Raw genomic sequence first — 23,116 nt, 5'->3', positions numbered from 1 at the left:
AGGACAGGTGGGTCCCCCACCCTTTGTATTGTTTGGCATGACAAAGGATGCTAAGGAATCTGGCCTGGACCATGGTGCACACTTCATGGCCTTGTGTAATGGATGCAGACGGGAGGTCTGTCAGAGCTGCGTACTCCATGCACACACAAAATAAAATTTTTCACCAAGGTACTCCATATTCTGTGCCAAGAGAAACTGAATTCTGCTACCTGTAGAATTGTGCAAGTCAGCCAAATTTACACATAAATTACACATTTTTTCTGCTAGTCATGGGGAAAGGCAAGGAAGTCTTGTCCCCTGGAAATCCTTCTGAGCTTTAGAGATCTCACCAGACATTACCAATACACTCTAAAATTTATCTTCACAATCACAAGGATTATCGTCTTGTTTTTAAATTATATTATTGGATGCGACATTCCACATACAATAATGCATTCTGGGCTTCTGTGGAGCCATAGAATAGGCAAGGTTTGTCCATGCGTCCGGCCATTCAAGAACACAGGAGAGAGTATAACCAGAAGCACAGGAAAGCTGCCTTATGTCAGCTCATTGGCCCTTCTGGCTTAGTACTGTCTAAGTACCTCCTCTAACCTGGTGCCCCCCCATGTTGGACTACAACACCAACCATCCCCACCCAGCACAGCCATTGGACTGGTAGTGGATCTCTATTTTATTTCCCATCTTGCTGCCCCTACCCCCAAATGGCAGTCAAGATGGCTACCAAAATCCAGATTAAAAATAAAACCTTGATTATAGACACCGTAACATCTCTGGGGCTTCAGACAGGTTTTTTTTTCCTTAGCCCTACCTGGAGATGTCTGCAATTGAACTGGGATCTTTTGCATGCAAAGCATGTGCTCTTTCACTAAGCTATGGCCCTTTGAAGCTCAGCATGGCACATACCCCTCCCATTCTAAACAGAGAGGTGCAGACAATTATCTTTCCAATGGGCTGAGGGGAAGAGTAGAAGAAGCATCCAGTCTGGTCAGTGAGTTGGTTACTAATAGCAGACAAAACCGGACAAGCTTGGTTTTCAGAGGGAACAGGGAGGTGGGGGAAAGAAAGCAGGATTAAGGACATTTGGCCCCTTAAACTATACAAAGACTATGTCCAGAGCTCTGTATAATGGCTGCCCATTTCAGCTACTTGATGCTTAATGTATATGTTTGTGTGGAAGTGAATATATATATATATATATATATATATATACACACACACACACACACACACATATATATGTTTGTGTGTGTGTGTGTGTGTGTGTGTGTATATATATATATATATATATATATTTGTTATAAGATTGGGAGTTAGACTAAATGACCTCCTGGGATCCTGTTATAAAAATAAAGGTGAATAGACCTAAACCTGCCAGACATCATCAGGTAAATTAGAGGCGATACGTGCCATGGAAACTAAATAGCATGCTGCTGCCTCTTAAGGGCTGGTCTTATCAATGGCCAGCAAATATCTGAATAGGATGCCTCCCCACCCCCACCCCCATGAGCCAAGGAATGTGGTAATCCAAGTGTTAAAAGATATAGTTTGGGGTAGAGGAAGCAGAGTGAGGACAGAGACTTTGGGCTTTTCTAAATGAAGCTTTTAACCCAGACTTTCCGTTAGGAAAAAAATCGCGATAATGGTTGCAAAGCACAGAAGAGGCTCTGGAGGATTACGGCATCATGTAAAGGACCAGCAAACTACCATGAGTAAGGAATCGAGCACACAATAGAAGCCTCAGCTCGTGTAGGAAGGCTCAAAACGGAACTTGGGATTGGGAGCATCTTGGGGTACAGGTTGTTTCCCTGGAAGACCTCATGTGGGAGCAGTGGACTTTGGGTGATGGTTGAAGCTTTAAGCTGTGCCCTCCATCTATGTTCAACCTGTATATTTGTAAATAAATGCAGACATTACAAATTGCACAAGCCTCCAGTGGCTTCTTTTCAGCAAGGAAAGAAAACCTAGGTAAGTGCTGCACCCTTGGGAATTGTCACCACACGGAGCATTGGGGCCATGTGTAACACTGTGCCGGTTTGGAATGCTAAAGATCCAGCCTGCCTGGGAGTTCCTCCCTCTAGCCTAGAAGACAGCCCCCCTCGTTTCAGAAGTGTGGTGGCTGGTTGTGGTTAGCCTGAGGAAAGGGCCCACTGTCCATGCTCAGAGGCATTTCAACTTGTATTATTACTTTACATATTCCAAGGCAGAGTTTTGACACCGAGAACAGGCAGTCTTCTCTCTGATGTGAGGAAGGGCCGTGGGCGTGTTTGTGCACGCATATGTGTTTGCCCTTGCTGTCAGATTTGTACCAAGGGCAGCACAAACAACAGCAACACACCCAGTTTGAGCTTTTCAAAGACAATCATAAAAAAGCAATAACTTTCTTTTGTAGATCACTGGTATAGTCACCCATTCAAGTGACTGGTGGGGCTTCCAGATGAGGCTTTTATGGCACCATCACCGTGCCTCATGGACAGAAGGTCCAGACATTGTCATCTTCTGCTCATGATCCTCCTGTGTTTTCTTACTGTTTATTCTGCTTTTTCCTTAATGCAGAAAATCCATTAAAAAGGAAATGATGGAACAGCTGCACAGTGCCGTCTGATTGCTAGTCCTAGGAAGCCTCTGACTGGAAGCACCCTGGATTTAAAAAAAAATAGCCTTAGCCAGTGAGCCACTGCACTGCGTCAAGAATCAATTATGCACCTATCATTGCTGGCATGAGAATTGGAGTTGGGTCCATGCAGCAATCCAGTTGCTGACCTAGTAGGGTTGTCACCAGCCAAAATAATTACTGGTCTCACCAGAATTGTATGCTCTTGGCCAGTTGCCAGAACTGGAGAATGCAAAATCAGAAAAAGTTTGAGTCAAGGAATTTTCACCGTTAGGTTGCATACATGTGCTGATATATACCTGTAGATAAAGATGTTGCATGAGGGTGGTAGCTTAATTTGTGGTCTAAAACATGTGGCATATGCCATGAATCCTGGGCATGTGTGTGCTGAATGGAAGCGTGCATACACTGTGCTGTCACATGGAACTTCGTGGTACCTGTTGCGGTATGCATTTCCTAAGACTGCATGCTGGTGTATTGGTCTCCCAGAGGAAAACCAGAAGAACTCCTCCTCAGTCAGTCCTAGCTAGCTACCTTACAGGCAGCACAGCGTTTATGGGCTACGGCCAAACTAAGATAGGCAGGGTGAGCGTGAGCTAGGTGCAGGACACCAGATTCCAGAGCACAGGTGGACTGTCTGCACAGTAAATGAAGTATTCCCTTCACAAATGAAAAGCATTCTGCACATGCTCAGGGGTATTTTGCTCTTTGGTGCTTTTTTAAAAAGGCATTTTGTCATGGTGGGAAAGAACCATGAGATCTAGAGACCTGCTCTTTTTAAAACAGGAAAGTAGAAAGGGTGCTTAACAATAGTCCAGAATTTATTCTAGAAGGCTAGTATATGTGGCTTCTAGAGTGACTCTGGATGATGGTGTTGTTTTTTTTAAAAGGCCACTTCCTCATCCTCATGGACTGATTATTCCTTACAGGGAGGGGTTTCCCCCTCTGGATTTTTAGTAACCATGTACAGCAACCAAATGTTATTGCTGCCATCGTATGTTTCCTCCTATTCTTTGAAGCATGTCAATGTCTTCTGTGTGGTAGGGCCAGCAATCACACAGAAACAGTTTGGATAAACATGGCTACCCTTGCTCCAGCATGGAATGGCCCCTTACACAGTTGCCAAGAAAGAGGACACGCACGACCAAAAAAAGATGGCAAAGGAGAGCACAGCTTTACATAAAATGTGCATATGCTAATTTATATGTATAGATGCACATTTAGAACAAATATAATTTGAATAGACATACAGTACATGTCACCATACCGGGGAAGGCTGTGTCCAGGTGACCTGTGGGCCTGCTCAGTCTGCTGTCCAGGTGCTAACTGTTGATGGACAACTCCAAGGCTCCTGCTGCTCTCCTTTCTGATGGTTCTTTATCTTTAAACCGGACTTGGACTGGACAGCCCTTGAAATAGAGGACTGTCATTTGTGAAGTATGACACTTGGCCACCCTACCCCAACAATGCAGCCTCAAGCTGTCAGTTCTCCAGTACAGCTTTCCCTGCTGTGGAATGGCTGAAATTACCTTGGCAATTCAGAAATACCCTTGTTTCCTCTCAACCATTACCCCAAGTCAGGTTATTCCCCGGTCCTTGAAACAGGACTACCTTCCACACAGCACAGTATGGCATATTCCCGTCCCAAGGCCTAGGCCAAAAGCCAACAGCACCGGGCTCCTAATGAAGTACAGCTGAAATTAACACACTTGGAAATCCGCCCACACTTGCTTGCTGGCCCTGTCCCAGGTCCTGTAACTGACAGCTCGTTTTGGGGCATTGCCACATAGGGGCTTGTATTTATTGCTCATTTACAAAATGGAGGTTGTTATCTTTATGTCTCAACTAACAAGCACGTCACATGACAGCACTAACATCACAGAGTCTTTGTAAGTGGCTGGAGGTATAGTAATGGGAACAGTGGTCAAAGAACATGTTAATATTTACTTCATTGGGGTTCCAATCCTATACTCATTTCCTGGGAGTAAATCAGTGGGGTTTACTTTTGAGTAGACATGTATAAGATTGCATTTTAAATGTCATTTCCATTGTGTGCATGAGCTCAGTGCCTAGATCCCAGCTTGGATCACCTGACTGAATCTAAGAAAGCCCTTTCCCCAACCAAACTGAGTTACGCTGTTCCCAGAACAACCTCTAGATCCAAAAATGAGCAGGGTTGTATGGTGTTTTCTTTATCTATTCTTGCAACCATCTCAGATTGTATCAATCAGCCCATACTGGCTTCTATTCACATCAGATGCAGCATATTGCGTTGAAGTCATGAGAATCCACCAGGACATGCAGAATTCAGTTCAAATATAGCTTCCCCACACCCATCCCTCACTGCTGGTCCATATTAAGGGGGAGAACTGCGGAGGTGTATGAAAGGCATATCCCAAGGCTAATGGTGACTTGCTGGCAAATTCACATGACCACCATAGCACGGGCTAATGCAATCCTAACTCTGCTTGGGCTAACATTTCCTCTACTTACTGTAGATTGAAGTTGATGGTTGTGATAATAAATGCTCATTTTTGCGACATTTGCTCTCAGATATATAATTTGCAGTAATTGTCTAGCACTTGAAGATGTTTGAATAAAGAGCATTGGGTGGGAAAGTACTGTGTTGGCTCTTAGAGGAGTTAGGGTCAATAGCCAGGCCTGCCACAAAAATCTCCATTACCATTTGATGTACACGATGTCTTGCTTCATGTGGGTGCTTGGGACTGGGCTACTGATCAAAGTTCATTCTAGGCCATCTTGCTAGTTTGGCACAGCAGACCGCTTTCTGTGACCCCTATACTTAAGATAGTAGTGCAATTAGCATCACCTTCCACCCCAGTCAATTGACTGCCGTGTACACCTGGGGTGAGCTAGAAGAGGCCATCTCTCGTGAATCATAAAAACACAACCATCAGAGATCAGGCCGGCCCTACCATTAGGCAGTGGCAGCCTCCCGGCTGTTCTTGTGAACTCTGGTTGCTCACCCCTGCCAGAGGACAGAGCGCTGTATGAGAGACAACCTTTCTTGGAGCCCCTAAACATAGCCTGTGATAGAGGGCGCTATTCCACTGCCAGTGTTAAAGTAGGATTCAACTGCCAATTCAGTCGGCTTCAGTACATGGACTGGGGAGGGGGCATCATCTTGTTGTTTGCCTCAGGCAGCGAAATGCCTTGGGCCGGCCCTGGTCAGAGACGTAGTGAAGCATCCTAACAACTTGTCCACAGAGTCCCATACATCACATCTGATCAAAATGTTCACATAGTCCTTAGAAATGGCAGTTGTCATTGCCTACTTCATTTGGGGGAACAGTAATACCCACACTGGCTATGGACGAAGACTTGCTTAGGCTTCTGCTTAAGCTTCTGCCTTGGGAATTAGGAAACTAGGATTTAGTTGAATTTGTGACTATACCTTTAATGCATGGGCGGAAAACCTCTTTCAGTCCAGGGGGCAGAATTCAGTTGGGGGGGGCACTTTCCAATGGTGGGCAGGGCCACCGGCAAAAGCGATGAGGCCAAATATACCAAAAATGACAGCGTATTTTAGCATAAAGCTCTTACTGCCAGTAAGTGAGCCTGAGGAGAGGCATTTGAACATTTTAGGAAAAGGAAGGAAAAATGTACAAAGGCAGGAAACCATGAAATGATCAGTGATTGGGAAGAAGGGTTGGGGCCAGCGGAAGGGGTGCGGCCATCTGGAGAACCCACAAAGACTGGATGGGAACCTTAAGAGGGCTGAATGTGGCCTTTGGGTCCTCAGTTCCCCACCCCTGCTTTAAGGCAGCTTTCTTCAACCTGGTGCACATTAGATGTTTTGGACTTCAACTCTCATCAACCCCAGCCAGCATGGCCAATGGTCAGGAATGCTGCAAGTTGTAGTCTAAAACATTTGGAGGGCTCCAGGTCACTTCCCTTTCAGCAGGGGTAGGGAAAGTATTTATCTCCAGATGCTGTACTACAACTCCCATCATCCCTCATAACTGGCTCTGCTGACTGGGGCTAATGGGAGTTGCAGTACCACAGCATCTGGAGGGCCACATGTTCCCACCCTTGCTTTTATGTTTGTCGAAGCCAGCTCTCAGTAGGCCAGGCAGTAGCAGAAAAGCACAACTGCTGTTAATAAACACCATTATATTTAACACTGTTGATGCCTCTTTCCTGAAGTGGCCATTAAAGAATGCATGGTAGCAAGCCTGGGTCATGGAACTTTAATCATGATGATCTTCTCCTGCTTTTGTTTTCCTGTTATTGTTATTAATTTTCATAATCTCATCTCTGGTTGGAGTGATTTTATCGACTGAATATCATTGCTATGAGGTGGAAAAAGGCTGGGGTTCTCTATGCCCTGCCATGGAGTAGTGTACTGAAGCTGAGAAGCTTTCTAGGTCCTGACCATTTGGACTCTTAATTTGGGCTGCTACCCTGTGAAACAACTCATAAGCGATGATGGGTTTCTCCTGGGCCTGCAGGGGAGCAATGCCTCTCCCACTGCCTTCATCCTCTCAGATGAAATCCGTGCAGTCAAGCCTTCTCACAATGTGTTGAGCTCTTCAAGTCCTCTGCTTGCTGCTTTAACTGTGGCCATGTGCTAGGGTGGCCATGTGTTCTACTTGACCAAGGACAGTCCTCTGTTTGAAGGGCTGTCCAAGTCCAATTGAAAAATAAAGAACCCCAAGAAGGGAGAGCTGAGCCTTGAAGGTGCCTATCCACAGTTATCACAGTGAGCAGGCAGGCCCGTAGGTCACCTGGTCCCAGTCTTCCCCCTGCCCCCACTATGGTGTGATGCATTGTGTTCTTATTGAAATTATAGTAATTATTTCTAAATTTGCATCTATACAGGCAAATTAGCATATGCAAATGTTATACAAACCCATGTCCTACCTTTTTGATGACCCATTTCCTATTTTTAGCAGTGCCTAAGTGGCCACCCTACAGAATGCACAGAAGCATGTTGTTTGTGCCAAGAAGAGCCTAGTACTTCCCAGGACTCAAGAAAACAGGTTTCTCTGCTTTGCTTTTATCCTCTGGCCATGAGAGAAAATCTAGATGAACAGTTTGTGTGTGCACACGCGCACGCGCACACACTCACACACACACACACACACACAGAGCTATGCTGTGTCAGATTAGCTCTGCGTGAGCCAACTGCACACTCCCACTGGAACAAACTCCATGCCGCTTGTATAATTTGCAGCAATTGCGCCGGCTAACCACAAGAATTTATTCTACAAAAGGTCTGCAAGGAGGTGGGCCATTTCTGCCTAATTCCCTCCAGGTGCCACTCAAGTTCTTGCATCTCAAGATCAGCAGGTCCCTCAATTCTTTTCTGCGTGCATGTTTGCGTGCATGCCTGCATGTGTGCACACATCCTCTCATAGATAGTTCCAAACTTACAATAGGCTGGGGAGTTGACAGGCAACCCTCACTCAGGAATAAAGGAACGATAACTTTTTTGCTCACCCTGGAATCATTCCCTCTATTTCCAGTTTTCATGCTGAGAGTGCTGTTGCTTGTGTAGCCAAAACGTCAACACCCAGACACCAAGAGGTCAGCAGCCTTGGGGAAAACCCAAGGTTTTCAGAAGTACAAAAAACCTTTTGGGGAAAAAAGCCCTCAAAGGGGGGGGGGGTGCTAAAACTAGCCCAATGCAGACTGAATGTGTTCAGTGGCCACAGAATTCTGATTGATTTTTGGAAGGGGAAGCAAAATAGGGGTGGAAAGGAGGCATTATTTATTTATTCTTACATGTATATCCCACCTTTCTTCCTCTTGCAAGATGGCTTACATGGTCCTCCTCCTCTCAATTTTATCCTCACAACAACTCTGTGAGGTAGGTTAAGTTGAGAGTCAAATGACCAGCCCAAAGTCACCCAGTGAGCTTCAAGACCAAGTGGGAACTTTAACCTGGGTCTCCTGAGGCCCAGTCCAACACTCTGACAACTACACCGGAATGGAATGGAATGGGGTGGCTGAAATCCTAAACAGCAGCATTCTACATGGTTGCATTTTGTTGCAGATCCAACTTGTATATTTAAGTTCCTTGCTTCTTCCCTCACCAACCCTGCACAATTGTTTCCCCTCCTTCATCCCAATGGGCTTCTCAATGCTGTTCTCTAAATGAGAGAGAACAGAAATACAATTTTTTAGCCCTAACACTTGGAAGCGTTCAAAATATCATAGATTTGATAGGGAAAATTTAAACAAGAGCTGGAGTGAATCAAATTCTTCCTTGTCCAACTCCCAGATCTTTCTTAACATCCAAGTGAATTCCAACATTCCATTTTTCATTTGTGTTCTTAGAAAAGAATTCCTCATTGTGATGCTTCCTATTTATTCCTATTTAAAAGTCCCCCTTTTAAAAATAGGATGTAATGCTAACAGTGCAATCAGGAGTAAGTTCCACTGTAATCAATGGGGCTTACTCCACAGTTAGGACTGCAGCCTAACGTAGCCTTTTGGAAAGTTATGCAGGTGATATTTATATTACCCTCCACATCCTTCATTGTCCAATGCCATATAACTCCCTAGAAGAGTGGTGGGGAGACTGCAAGATAGCAGAATCTACTTTATTTACTAGAACCCCCAGATCCACCAAGTGGAGCCTAGTACAGAAGACATACACGTAGACCTAAAGGATTCTGAGCCCCCCTACAGTGTATCTCCTTCAGCATCCTCTCACCTAAAAGCAATGATCTCGGCTACAGCCCATTCCCATGACCTCAACGCTCTCGCCTGTCTCCCCCATTCTATAGCTTGTCCTCATCAGCCACTTCGCATAAGGCACTGTGGGGGGAGAGAATTGCATCTGTAGCATGATCTCTTAAATAGACTCACTTTCTGGATATGATGCCCCTGCTCATGTGCACTATACTCTTTTCTCCCAACTCAGCCAGGGGCACTGGGGGACAACCAATGAAGTTCTCGGTGTCACGCTCTCCTTGCCTTGTTAGGGGCAGATGCCAGTGTTTCTTGCATGAATAATTAAGCCTGCCTAGTTCCCGATTGCTTTGCAATATTAAAAACTAATTGCCACCAGCCCCTCTTGTCACTGCTACCTGATGAAATGTCCCTTTTATTGATCAGAGTTGCTCGCAACTGCCATTATTCAGCTGCCTCCAACAGCTTACAGGAGGCCTCGTTTGTCTTGATCACGGAGCCAATTGTGTAGTTTTTGCCTGCTGGGAACAGTCTCTACTTACCCAAATCTGCAAGGAAAGAGTAGCCTCATCTCCCAGGGTTTGATAAGATCGGAGGTACAGAAACTCCAGGTTTGGTGTCTGCCACCTCTCTCCCATCTGCAAGAGGGAAATGGTTGCCAGAGGAAGCAACCAGCTCTGTGTCTGTCTACCATTAGCCACCTTTCCCACTGCAGTGATGGTTAAGATTGCCAGCTTCTCCCATTCCACCCTCAGCAGGGCTCTTGTGCATTTTAACAGCTGCATGACAGAAATTCAACAGGAAAAACTGTCCACACCATGGTCATGCAGAAGTGGGAGAAATGTCTGCTGTTGGATTTCTGCTTTTCATGGAGCAGTTAAAGGGTGCAGAAGCCCCATCACACACTCACAAAAGCACACACACGTGGCACTCCTAGTTGTCAGATGCAAAAGACAATGGCTGGGTTCACCCAACACGCTAACCCACACTCAGTGGTTGAGTGTGGGTTGATTGTTGAACTGTGGGTTAGCGTGTTGTCTGAACCCAGGACATTTTCCATAGGGTGGCTTGTTAACCATGCAGTGTGGCTTTTCTCGAACAAGCCACCTAGAGAACCCACGGTTTGTTGTTGGGTTGTTCAGAGTGGTTAACAAGCCACAATGCATGGTTAACAATCTACCCCGCAGAAAATATCCTGGGTTCAGACAACATGCTAACCCACAGTTCAACAAACAACCCATACTTCAACAGCAAACTCAGACTCAACCTCTTGAGTGTGGGTTAGTGTGTTGCGTGAACAGCCTCATTGAGAAGGATCCTGCAACTTGTGCATTTATTGTGGCTGCCTTTGCCCACGAAATAGAGGAATTACAGTATTGCAGTGCCAGGCTGCAGCCTGGACATTCACAGGATGGTGCTAAAATGATCAATTTAGCTATAGACATGCCAGCCCCAGCTTCTCCTGCCTGATCCTTTTGTCATCCTCTGTTCTCCACATGCTATAGCAAGCAGAGGTGCCACACAGAAGGTAGGGAAGGGATGAAGACAGAAAGACTGGGGAAGGAAGAGGAAGGAGAACCTGGAACAGTTCCATTTTCTGCATGCAAAGTTAGAAAGCAAACATGCAAATTCCTGGATTGCGGTCTGGCAACCAGCATGGTGTTACCTAACATAATTGGACCTGAGGTCACCAACTACAGTACCCAATTCCTCTATCAAGACACAGAATTGCCTCCCCCCCCCCTCGTGTGTGCGTATTGCAGGACTCTTGTGCCTTTTCAGAAAAGATAGTGGTGGTGATGCCAAGCAGAAATCTAGCCAAGAGAACTTTTATCTGCGGAATATCTGCTTGTTCCACAAGCTACAGACATTTGGAGCCCTTCCCCACTGCCCCCAGTGTTGGCAAACCCAGTCAGGATGTTTCCTCCTCCTTCCAGCCCAGTCCTATGCATGTTTACTCAGAATACTATGTGCTACTACTGTATTCAATGGGACTTGCTCATAGGTATGCAGAGGACTGAAAACTTAATCACTTTTCACTCACAGGGAATTACAGTGAGGGAGGTTTCCTAGCCTCAGCAGCCATCGCTGCTGTGCAAATAGGATCACCGAAGAATCTCTGCGCCATCCTTTAAGGCTGCCTTCCCCAACCTTTGATGAGCTTCCTTTGATGAGGCTTTAAAATCCTGGCTGTTCTGGTGGGCATTTGGGGTGGGTTAGGGTTTTTTTTTAGAGCAGTGTTGTTTTGTTATTTTGTTGTTGTTCAGTTAATTATGTAAATTTGTTATTAGTATTGTACGCCTAGAGTGGCTGAGTAGCCCGCCAGATGGGCGGCTAATAAATCAAATAAATAAATAAAAAGATGCCTCCAGATGCCTTGGACCGCAACTCCTGTTATACCCAGCCAGCATGGCCAAAGGAATTTCGGAGCAGTGGGAAAACATGCAGCCACTGTGCTTCCCCACTGTGGTCCTTTACAGCTTCTCTTGCCTGCTTTTCTCGTCAGTCTGATTTGGGATAAAATTGGAGTCCTGCTTTCTACAGTAGGCTGGACAGGGAAAGTGGTTACTCAAGAGGGCTGTTGGAGGATCAAAGCAGGGGGCATGGTGGATGCACAGTCTCTCACTGGCTTGAAAGTTTTCTTTAATATTTAGGAAATTTCTCTGGGTTGTGATCTGGCAAGTCTAGGTATACACATCTGTGTCCTTGTGCTCGGCCTGATGAATCTAGCAGAGGCTCACTCTTTTCTCTCAACTTACCAGCAGGAAAGATGGGTGCATTCTTAGGGTCTGGACTTGGTAGCCACGTTATGGGGCCATCCCAAAGATTGCATTTTCATGTTACTGAAATTGTCCCTTATCTGATGGCCCTTCTCCCCTCCACCCGCCCCTTCTTTCGTGTCATCAAGCAAGACTTTAGGGCTACATGTTCAAAATGAGAGGTGCTAGGAGAGCTGGAGAAAGGGGATATTTCAGAACTGGAATGGAATGTTAGGCTGAAAGCAGGGGAACATCACCACTTGAACGGCATCAGAATTGAGGTTCTGATTCAAGAATCTGCATGAGGCAGGTCACCTAAGGCTGAAAGCAAATCAAAGCCAGGACCATGTATCAAAGTAGAATAATGTAAGTGCCTAGAGTAGAAAAATGTAACTGCATAGTAAAGTAGGTCATTTTCTAGAGGGATCCCAAAATGATGATTATAATAGGTTCTCCATAATTTGGAATCTGGCCTTCAGGACAGGACCCACCTGGAACTGTGTTATATGAAGACTTAAAAACTCCTCTCAGGCTGTGATGTTTTCAGCAAGCTGTGGTCAGAGGTCCAAACGGCCTGTAGACTCCGTTCATACAACCATTTCAGGGATGTCCCAATGCATGTGAATGCACATCAAATCATTGTGTGCTGGGAAAATTGTTCATGTGAATCCATTATTTATTGAAATGACAATCAAAGATTGAAGGAATAGGGGAGCCACAGCACAGGAAACTTTGGTTTCCCTTTATGTCTCCATTTTGTGTAGGAAGAAAAAGGCAGTCTGCAGGGGTAAGTGCCTCTTTCAGAGGCAGGGCTTGAGTTGCTGACCTCACTTGAAGGGGAGGTACCACTAGCCCCATAATCCCCAGGAGCAGCAGCATCAACTCATCGGCAATGACTGTGAATTTTAATCAAGCATAAATTCACCTCATAGGAAAAATGAACTCTATACCTAAAACGGGTGGATGCAGTTGTAGAAGCACCTAGTGTGGTAGAGAAGAAAGCTCTCAGTCCTACACTATATAGTTGTTAAGAGGCTCCTCGCCTTTTAACGGCTGTATGGCAGGCAGAAATTCAACAGATGAATCCTTAGGAGACATACCAGAGGAGGATTCTTGCTCAGAAACTCTACATCAGGGGTGGGCAGAAAGTAGGTCTCCAGATGTTTTGGACCTCAACTCCCAGCATTCCTGAGCATTGGGTATACTGGCAGGGGCTTCTGGGAGTTGAAGTCCTAAACATCTGGAGAACTACATTCTGCCCCCCCCCCCCGTTCTACAAACTTTCCCCAATCTGGTGCAGTCCAGATATTTTGGACTACAACTCCCAGCATTCCTGACAATTGGCCAGGCTGAGGCTGATGGGAATTGACATCCAAAACATCTTGAGGGCACCAGGCTGGGATAGACTGCTCTACCTGCAGAGTCAATAGGAGCTAAGAATCAACTCCTTCAGAAGCACTGAATAGAATGGGTTTGGATCAATTTCAAGCCCAGCTGGAAGACTCAGGGCCAGACAATGGAGATTCTGACGCAGCCAGGATTATTCAGAAAGGGGGAAATGCCCGTCTGTGCTCTTCAGAAAGGCAGAATTGCTCTGAGGATGGCCCCTCACCTTAACCAGAAATAAATAAAAACAGAAGAGGTGAATATAAAGAAACCCTGCTCCAGCAAACCTCACCTGTTTGCTACTGGGTGGACTTTCTATTTCACATGCATGGCTTGTTCAAAGGCTAGGATTGGTGCAGGCTCCAGTATATCTACCTGTGGGGATGACTGACTAGGGTCATTTGCAGAAGAACAGAATACTTAAAAGTTAAGTGGAAGATATATGTATCATAGACAAGCTTTGTCTTCTGTATTTCACATCCTGCTTCTGGCATGGATCCTTATAGGTGGGAAATGATCCATTGACTGTATAGGGTGGTCCCCCAGGAGCTCATCAAAGTCGTTGTCTTCTTCTTTTGCAGCCTGCCTGAGACTGCAAAAACACAGGATTGTCAAGCACGTCAAGTCACAGTACAGAGCTGGTAGGATGCATTCAGCTTGGGAAGTCACAAGTTGTTCAGATCCAACCCATGCCACATTGCTAGAAGCATCCCCCCAAAACAGTTCTTTCTATGTGCATTGCTTTGCACATCTGACCTATAAACTTCATCTGCTGTTATATTCTCCAGCTACCTCAGTTGGAGGGGTCCTTGCAAATTCTTTGTGGTGTAATGGTAACATTTCTTTGTCATGTAAAAGTTTTAAAAGATCACGTGCCATGCATTTGCTACTGTCTGCTGAAAAGTGACTACTCAAAAGTGTCTGCTGAAGGACTACTCACAGCGGGACACATCAACTATAGCATTTATATATCTGTGCACACAGTCTAGGCACAACCAGGTACATTCAACACGCACCAGGGAGGCAGCTAAATGTGCATAATAGGCCAAAGCTACTAGAAACATCTCTTGTACAAGTCCCATTGAAATGAATTAAGAGTTGCCCACATGTGGATGGATATGATCTTGTGCCCATCCCATTCAGCCATTCCAATGGGGCTTGCATAGAAGAGGTTCCTTTAAAGTCCCTTGATATCTTACGTGACAGGCCAAGTGGTTTCTGTCCTTAGAAGTCATAGGAAGCTGCCTAATACAGAGACAGACCATTGGTCCATCCAGCTCGGTATTTTCTACACTGGTTGGCAGTGACTCTTCAGGGTTTTAGCCAGGGTTTTTTCCCCAGCCCTACCTGGAGATACCAGGATTGGACCTGGGACCTTCTATATACAATGCTTGTACTCTACCACTGAGCTAAAGCCCTACATCAAAGCTAAAGTTATCCCCCACCCCCAGATGGAGACCAGAATGCAAGATCCTGATTTTATAATAATATATATAATCTTCTCTTTAACAGGAGCATATTAACATCCGCAGACATTGTCAGAATAATTATCATTAGAATAACAATAATAATAATAATAATTAATAATAATAACAATAATAATAAAAAAGGTAGGAGGGGACGGGTGAGGCGCGTCTATAGTACACAGTCCTTTGAGGAGGTCAGCATAGCCTTTTGGAGTCTGTGCTGCCACATCGTTCAAGTGCCCCCTTCCGTATTTACACACTTGCCTGGCGTCCACACCCCCAGCTAAGCTGGAGGGAAAACAGTGCATTGAACACAAAATAAAACCCATCAAATAACCCTCCCGCCCACCCCCCCAAACCTGCCTTTTTGTCTTGTTTGTTCCTTTTCCATAAAACTTCCCATCAGAAATACATTATTTACACACGAAATAAATAGAGCGGTAACCTGATTTGTGTTTGGCCTGCGGCAAACAGTCAGAGGTACTAGGGAAAGTATGGCTTGGATTCAAATCTGTACAGAGCCGTGAGAGGAGCCGGGATCAGCCTGCAACCCCGGGCATGGCAAAGCCGGGCACCTTGCATATTTCAGGGCCTTGCATCCAATTGCCAGGAAGTGGTGCGAGGAGACTGGCCCCCTCCACTGTCCCTTGGCCCTCCTGCCCCTCCCGCTGCCATTTCTGGCCCTGGAGCAGTGGTTGTGTCCCGCAGTCTCAGCACAGGATGGGCACACCATCTGCAGTCACAAGCCGGCCTGTGGTGGGGTCGTAACTCCCTGCCAGGTAGTAGAGGTCTTGCCGGTCCTGGTATTTCTTGCTGCGGGTCAGCTGCTCATAGTGTTCACGTTCAACCACCTGGCATTTGTGCGAGATGGTCTGGACATCATTCTCATCCTCATGGCATGACTGGTACAGCGCATTCTGTGGGAAGGTCAGAGGTCAGACGATGGCACATGGCATTGTGTTTAAAGAACAAAAGTGTCAAGATGGTAACTGGAGTCCAGTACTGGTGGACAAAAATCCTCCACAAAAACTAGTGTCTGCCTGAAAATGCCCAGCATAGTGGAAAGTTCATCCACATTCCACATAACAGCAGCTGTGCTGGATCAGACCAAAGGCCTCTTTAGTCCAGCATTTCCACAGGGAGCAGCCTGTGAGAGGCCCATAAGCAGGACAGGAGCAAAATAGCACTCTCCCATTCATGTTCCCCAGCAACTAGCTGTGAGAGTATACTGCCTTTGATACTGGAGGCAGCATATAGTCATCAGACCTTCTAGCCATGGATAGCTTTATCCTCCATGAATTTGTCTAACCCCTTTTCAAAGCCATCCAAGTTGGTGGCCATCACCACATCCTGTGATAGCGAATTCTTTAGTTTAACTCTATGCTGTGTGAAGAAGCAGTTCCTGTTATCTGTCCCGAGTCTACCACCATTTGGCTTCATTGGATGACCCTGGGGGTTCTAGCATTATAACAGGGAAGGAGAAAAGTGACTCCCTATCCACTTTCTCCACACTATACATAACTTGATACACCTCTGCCACATACCCTCCTCTTTTTTTCCTAAGCTGAAACGCCCCAAATGTTGTACCCTTTCCTCATATGGGAGTTGCACAGCAGTGTGGAAGAGGCTGGGATGTCCAAATCCCTGGGAAGCGCAACTGGATTTCCCAGAGATTGCTGCTCCTGGTGACTGTTGGCCCCCTTCTCCCAGCGGCCCTGTTTTCCTTATGATACTGCACATGCCGCAGCAGATGAAGGAAGCGCCATGTGAAGATGGAAACGTTGGCCTGGGAGTGCTGGGTACCTACACTCGGCAGACATACAGTTAAATCATATGAGTGTCAACTCAGAAGCAAGTCCCACTGAGTTCAGGACTTAAGTCCCAGGTAAATGTGTACAGGATTGCTGCCTTAATGCGGCTTCTGAGGCCACTGCTGAGGAGAATATTTTAGGCTCATTCTTAAATGAGGGATGGATAACAAATGCTACCCCGCCATCGCTCCCTTCCACGGTCCTGGAGCTGAGGCATGGGTGGGTTTACGGGATCTACTTCCTTTTTTACTGGAGTCAGGTGCAAACTAGTGATGCTGGGAGCAGAGCAAAATGGTGGCAGAGCCAAATTACCTGCTGCACCCCATGAGCATGATACAGGGATGACTTGCACATACAAGCACAAATCTACATTTGAGTTATTGTAAATCGGGGGTTCTAATAGCCTAATTTAAGGAATGGGGAGTTTTGTTGTTGTTTTTCATGTGCTGTTAAACAACTGGGAGTCAGAAACCTTTGCCACTCTACTTCAAACCATCCAGCAATCTACCAGTAGACCCCAACCCACCTTGTGCTCACCCTTGCTCTAGCTCACTACTTTGGTCCAGCCTGACCCTTGTTAGCCTCACTCTCTACCACCTAACTCTAACCAGGCTCCTAACCTTGTCTCACTTACTTTTGGGCCTTTGCACTCACCTTGCCATCACTATGTCGCTTGCCCAGCTTGGTCTCCTCGGGATGGTAGAACCATTTCACTTTGACGACCATGTTGCTGCCCCAGGATTCCCACATGCTCTCAATGCGGCCGATGTACGGCAGATGTGGTCGGCCAGCTGACAGGAAAACAGCACAGTCGCCGATGCGCAGAGTCTCCTTGCCTCGTACAATTGCCTTGTAGAACAATTTCCGTGCTTTCCCCTTCATGCCACGGCGCTGTAGGGAAGGGACAGGGCATACTAAAGCAAAGTAAACACATAGAGGGACCCCCTTCCTCCTGATTGCAAGGCCCCTGGATGTTACCCAAGGGATTCTGATTGTTGCTATGGAAACAAAGCTCTCCAAGTGTCAACAGTGGATTATGCCCTCCAGAGCTTATAGCAACTGAGCTTAAATGGGGGCCACTCTGTAGCAAAAGTAAGCTCTGCTCTGGAGAGAATTCTCTGATGTTTTTGCTTGAGGAGGCCTGAGAGAGGATAACCAATAAAAAACAAATGGGGTTACCAAATGCCTTTTCTATCTTCTGCAAGGTCCTAGCGTCCACAAGGGGTTTATTGATATGGGCTGCAGTCTAGGAATAAGACACACAGAACCTGGCTGGCGCCTCACAGGCAACAATAGAACTCTGGGTGCGCCAAAGTGTAAGAGCTGGGTCTGCTGTATCCATGAGAGCTAGATATAGCCCCCATTCCTACTGTCTCTACTCCAGGGAAAACTGATGCATGGGAGACTACTAGTTATGAAACCACTTCTAGCATGCCACAATTGTAGAAATGTTTACAGAATCTGGGACTGCTGAATGCCAGTCAGTAAGACGCAGGCCATGTTTGGTCAATCATATCTTGGCTTAGGAAACCAAAATGCAGATGAGCCCTGTGCCCCCACACACAGCCACTTTGCTCCTCCCTTCATGTGAGTGAGTGAATCTGCCACAGTCCTCAGTTAACCATAGTTTCCCATTATGTCCAAACCAGAACAAGCCATGGCTTCAGAACAAGCCAGGACACGAAGCCATGATTTGATGTCGGCTGCATATTGTGGCTTGTTCCAAAGCCATTAAGCATAGTTTTCTAGGTCAGACATAATGGGAAACTATAGTTAATGGAAAACTTCCTATTTATTTCCTGGCTTGCACATAGATAGGAGCAATGTGGCTGCATGCAGGGACACAAGACTCATTCATATGTCAGCTTACTAGCTTGAGATATGATCTTTCCAACATGGCCATAGCGGCCCCTGCCAGCCTGTGGCTTCAGTGACTACCATGCATTGCAGCAGGCTTCAGACCAAACTTTGTGATGCTCAGGTAGTCCCTGCAGCTGTTTTGCAGCCCAATTCTGAAGCCATTTATGTACTCAGCAAGTCCCATTCCCTTGAGCAAGTGTCACCAAGACTGCAGCATTAACATTCTGTCTAGTTGACCTCAGAATGGTGTGAAAAAGGAATTCACGGTTCTTTGGTCACAAACTAGAAAAAGGGAAAGGTGGTCTTTCCAAACTGGTCAGTGACAGGAAGATAGTCTGAAGAGGGGAGGAAACTTCCCAAGTTTAGCCTGTCCTCCTGTCAAAGTCACAGAATGTCTGGGATCAATAACCATTCATATGAATCCCTTCCTTCCAGCATTTCCTTCTAGCTCTGTCACAATAGCTCATGCCAAAAAACTTCCAAAGCCACCTTCAGCAATATATTTTTAGCAAGCAGACAAGGCAACTTCAAACCATTTTTTTCTTATTAAACCTGCACCATTTTTTTCCTGAGTAAAATCTTGAGAGCTCTGGTCGACTTCCATTCCTTTCCCATACCTGAGTGGGATTCCCAGACCATTTCCAGAGCTGGCGTGCTGGCAAGAAAGCAGAGATCTTTGGCCGGTTTTCTACCGAGGGCAGCCGCTGCCGGCGGGAGAACTCTTTGGCTTTGGAGAAGCTCAGGGCCTCCTTGCGCCTGAGCTTGCCCTTGGCACCAGCGCCAAAGCACCTCTGCAGGGTGCTGCTCTTTGAGCGCAGGGCTTCGGACTGAGCCAGCAGGGCTGGGACCGGGTGCGTGAGGCAGGTCTGCACAAGCAAGGTGGGGTCCTCATCGTCGGAGCTATAGGACGAGTCCTCATTGTCCGATGAGCAGAGGCTAGAGGTGGAGCCAGAGCCAGAGCTGGAAGAGGTGGACGATCCAGAAGAAGATGAAGAGACAGAAAGGCGTGTCAGGAAGCGAGAGGGGACACTGCCTCTCAGATCATCCACCTCATCTTCATCCATGTCCGAGTAGGAGCTGTGACAGTCACTGTCGCAGTGCAGCCCATATTCTGTCTGACCCGTGTACTTGCGTAGCGTCAACCCCATGGGCAGCGCACTCTTCTTCTCCTTGATCCCCAAGGCCGGGTGAGTGTAGCCATGGCCAGGCAATGCCCCAAAGTCTTTGTCGCTCATCAGCAGGGCCTTGCAGTTCTTGTTCTTGGGTGATGTCACGCCCTCATGATCCAGCTTGACCAAGTACTCACCGCCCATTTTCCGACGCCCTCCCTTGCCCACCTCAGCATCCAGCCGCTCGGCCTTCTTGGCACGCAAGAGCTTCTGGGCACATGGCAAAACCAGGCCAGCATTTCCAAAAGCTGAGTAGGAGTTGGCAATGCGGCTGAATGAGTCTGAGCCAAAGCCATTGCCAAAAATGGGGGCAGCTACACTGTGCACAGGGAAGAGCACCTCTTTGGCCCGCAGCTTCTTGCTGGTGCCATTGATCTGGAAGAGGTTCTGTCGAATAGCTGTGCTCTTGCTGGATGCCTTGCGTTTGTTCTGAGCCACAGCTGACCAACTCAACAGGGGACTGGCACGACGGCCCAGGAAGTGATCTGCAGGCAGGGCTTTCGTACTCGAGTGCAGCACATCAGATTTACCTAGAGGGAAAGGACAGGGTCAGAGAAATACTGGTGGGGACTGTCAACTGGGCTAAGGAACTGGATCTACATAACAAGAGCCATGCTGGATCAGACCAATGGCCTCTATAGTCCAGCATTGTGTTCCCACAGTGGACAACCAGTTGCCCCAATGGGAAGCCCACAGGCAGGACATGAGTGCAACAGCACCTCCCACTCATGTTCCCCAGGAATTGGTATACAGAGGCATACTGCTTCAGATGCTGAAGATAATACATGCCCATCGTGACTAGTAGCCATTGATAGGCAGATCATAGAGGATAAGGCTATGTCCATCCCTAAGCAACTGTTTTCATTTTTTTGTGGTAAAGAACTTAACAAATGGTCAAACGTATTACACTGATCATCCAGCATCCCTCTTCTGCAATTTCAACTGGCTCCCTCCATTTCATTAATTCAGTTTTTTTCCTGCCTGGCCCCAGGCTTCTCTAAACCTTTCAGCTCTTTTTTGAAGCTAAAGATGTTACATGTCTGGAGTAAGTATAGTAGGTATATATTAAAAAGTAGATATTAATTTGATAGCAACCATACTTAAACCATGTACTGTGTATTCTGCAAGTATCTGCACTCATTAATGAACGATTTCTGCAGAATCCTGCCAATAGCCACAGAATGGGAAAGGCCAGGAAGTAGCAGCTACCGTGTGTTAAGATGAAACACTATCAATTAACACCCCCCCAGCCCCGCTCCCACCATCCAGGATTTAATGGCAAGCTCACCTGCATCTCAAGACTTGCAAATAGTTCCCATACCCATTACATGGCAAAACTAACATGTTCAAATAGGTTTCAGCCAAAAGGAAGGCTTTATTTTGTGAAAATCTTCATCAAAATCAAAAGTGTTTTTTCATGGATAATTGCAAAAGAGCTGTACAAGTGTCATTTTGTGAGAATGATCCATGATTGGCTAGGATTTCTCATGTGGCAAGTATAGGAAGCATTGCCCTCACACTAAATGGGCTTCATTTGCCTTTAGTGACACCAGCAAACAGCCAATTCTGATTGGATTCAGATTTGCAACATGATGTCATCACATCCAGTATATGATCCCTGACTGGCTGAGATCACCTGAGAAGGAATGTAACAGGAAAAAATGGCCACTGAAGCAGCAGCAAAGGGGGAGGGGAAGTGGCTTTGAATAGCTATGGAAAGGTCTGGATCCAGGGCAACTGCCATCTGAGATAAAGTAAAACATTTGGTGCAGAGTTCACAGAGACTTGTTTAAAAATCTATTCTACTTTATATCTAGGTCTATCCCCCTTGCCCTACTTTACTATTGTCCCTCAAACCTGATCCAGGCCTCCTGCTGTTCTATCCCCAATTTCGCCATTAAAGCTTTTTTTCAGCCCACCTTCTATGGGATCTTTTTAGCTTGAGGATTTCAGCACTGCTAGTGCAATTATGAGAATAACCTTTTTCTATCAAGTACTTGTGGCATAGTGAGTAGGGTGTTGGATCTGGACCAGGGGACCAGGTATGTTTGTGCATTTTCTACTTTTATTAGTTGTGTGACCTTGCTACTTTTGTGTGTGGTCATTTTATGCACTGTACCTTTGTTATTATTTTGGTTGCTTATAATTAATCACATTGTAATTTTTGGAAATGATTTTGTGCTTAATTATTATTTGCTGATATTTTGTTATGAAATGGATGACTGAATTTTGTATTTCTTGATTCAAGTTATTTTTATAGTCATACTTTTCATGATGACTTATTTTCATTGGTTGGATTGTGATGGGATGTATGTGATGACACACATAGCTCTAGGATGTGTATATTTTGCTGTTTCTATGGGCTGTAAACTGCCTTGAGTACAGCAACATAGAAAGGCGGTATACAAATTAAAAATGAAATGAAAATGAAATGAAGTCCCTGTCCAGCCACAAAGCTTGCAGAGAGGCCCTAGGCAAGTCACACTCTCAATCTGTATACTGCCTTTCTGCGTTGCCATACTCAAGGCAGTTTACAGCTCATAGAAGCAATAAAATATACACATCCTAGTTCTATCCTAGAAAGCCAGTATGGTGCAGTGGATAGAGTGTTGGACTGGGATGCGGGAGATCCGGGTTCTAGTCCCCACTTGGGCCATGAAGCTCATTCGGTGACTTTAGGCCAGTCACTGACTCTCAGCCTAATCTACCTCACAGGATTGTTATGAGCATAAAATGGAGAGGAGGCGGAGCATGTAGACTGCCTTGAGTTCCTTGCAAGAGGAAAAAAGCTGGGATATAAATGTAATTAATTAATTAATTAAAATACATATCTTCACATCCTATCACAATCCAATCCAATGAAAATAGGTCATAATGAAAAGTATGACTATAAAAATAATTTAAATTGAGTAATGTAAAATTAAATAATTCTAACGTACTTCATAGGGTTGATGTAAGAATAAAATGGGCTAAACTCTTGAGCACTGTGAAGGAAAGATGAGAGAGACAGAGAGAGACATAGAGCGCCTTACCAGCCTTTTCTTTGTTGGTAGCCTTCTTGCCAGTGTTTTTTGTTGACTCGGAGCTGTCACGCCCCTCAGCACATAGGCTTGGTGCCGATTCACTGGAATGGGGAACATCACTGGAAGACCTCTTGTTACGACGGCAGGAGGTGGAAACCAACAGTGCAGGAGAAGGCTCTGTGCCTACAGCAGTAGAAATGCCGAGTCAGAAGTCTTATGGACTGATCCAGATTAACAATGTCTGCTGAATCAGTTTGGTGGTCTTTGCTTCATCTGCTTTTTCTTCTGCCAAAATGTATGTCTGTTCCCCCCGCCCCCATAGACAGGCAGTACTACACTCACACTGTACTACAGAAAGCATGGCATTCTCA

At 45.9% G+C, this 23,116-nt stretch overlaps 1 protein-coding gene across 6 annotated transcripts in view; it reads right to left on the bottom strand.

Annotated features, from left to right (window-relative positions):
* Positions 1 to 11,167: 11,167 nt before the first annotated feature.
* The window catches only part of BAHCC1 (BAH domain and coiled-coil containing 1), a 108,691-nt gene continuing 96,742 nt past the window's right edge, over positions 11,168 to 23,116 (bottom strand). For all 6 annotated transcript variants that reach the window (XM_084837607.1, XM_084837608.1, XM_084837609.1 and 3 more), the window contains 4 exons: positions 22,755 to 22,928; positions 19,171 to 20,252; positions 17,348 to 17,584; positions 11,168 to 15,799 (listed from right to left, as the gene is read on the bottom strand). In XM_084837607.1, the coding sequence (XP_084693733.1) occupies positions 15,593 to 15,799; positions 17,348 to 17,584; positions 19,171 to 20,252; positions 22,755 to 22,928 (1,700 nt within the window). In that variant the 3' untranslated portion in view covers positions 11,168 to 15,592. The remainder of the gene's footprint in view (positions 15,800 to 17,347; positions 17,585 to 19,170; positions 20,253 to 22,754; positions 22,929 to 23,116) is intronic.

The sequence above is a fragment of the Heloderma suspectum genome, chromosome 2 (assembly GCF_057233095.1).
Source record: "Heloderma suspectum isolate Gila_16-S chromosome 2, 16-S_ref, whole genome shotgun sequence".
Taxonomy (NCBI): Eukaryota; Metazoa; Chordata; class Lepidosauria; order Squamata; family Helodermatidae; genus Heloderma; species Heloderma suspectum.
The sequence above is the reverse complement of the archived record's forward strand: the minus strand, read 5'-3'. Positions and strand labels throughout refer to the sequence as shown.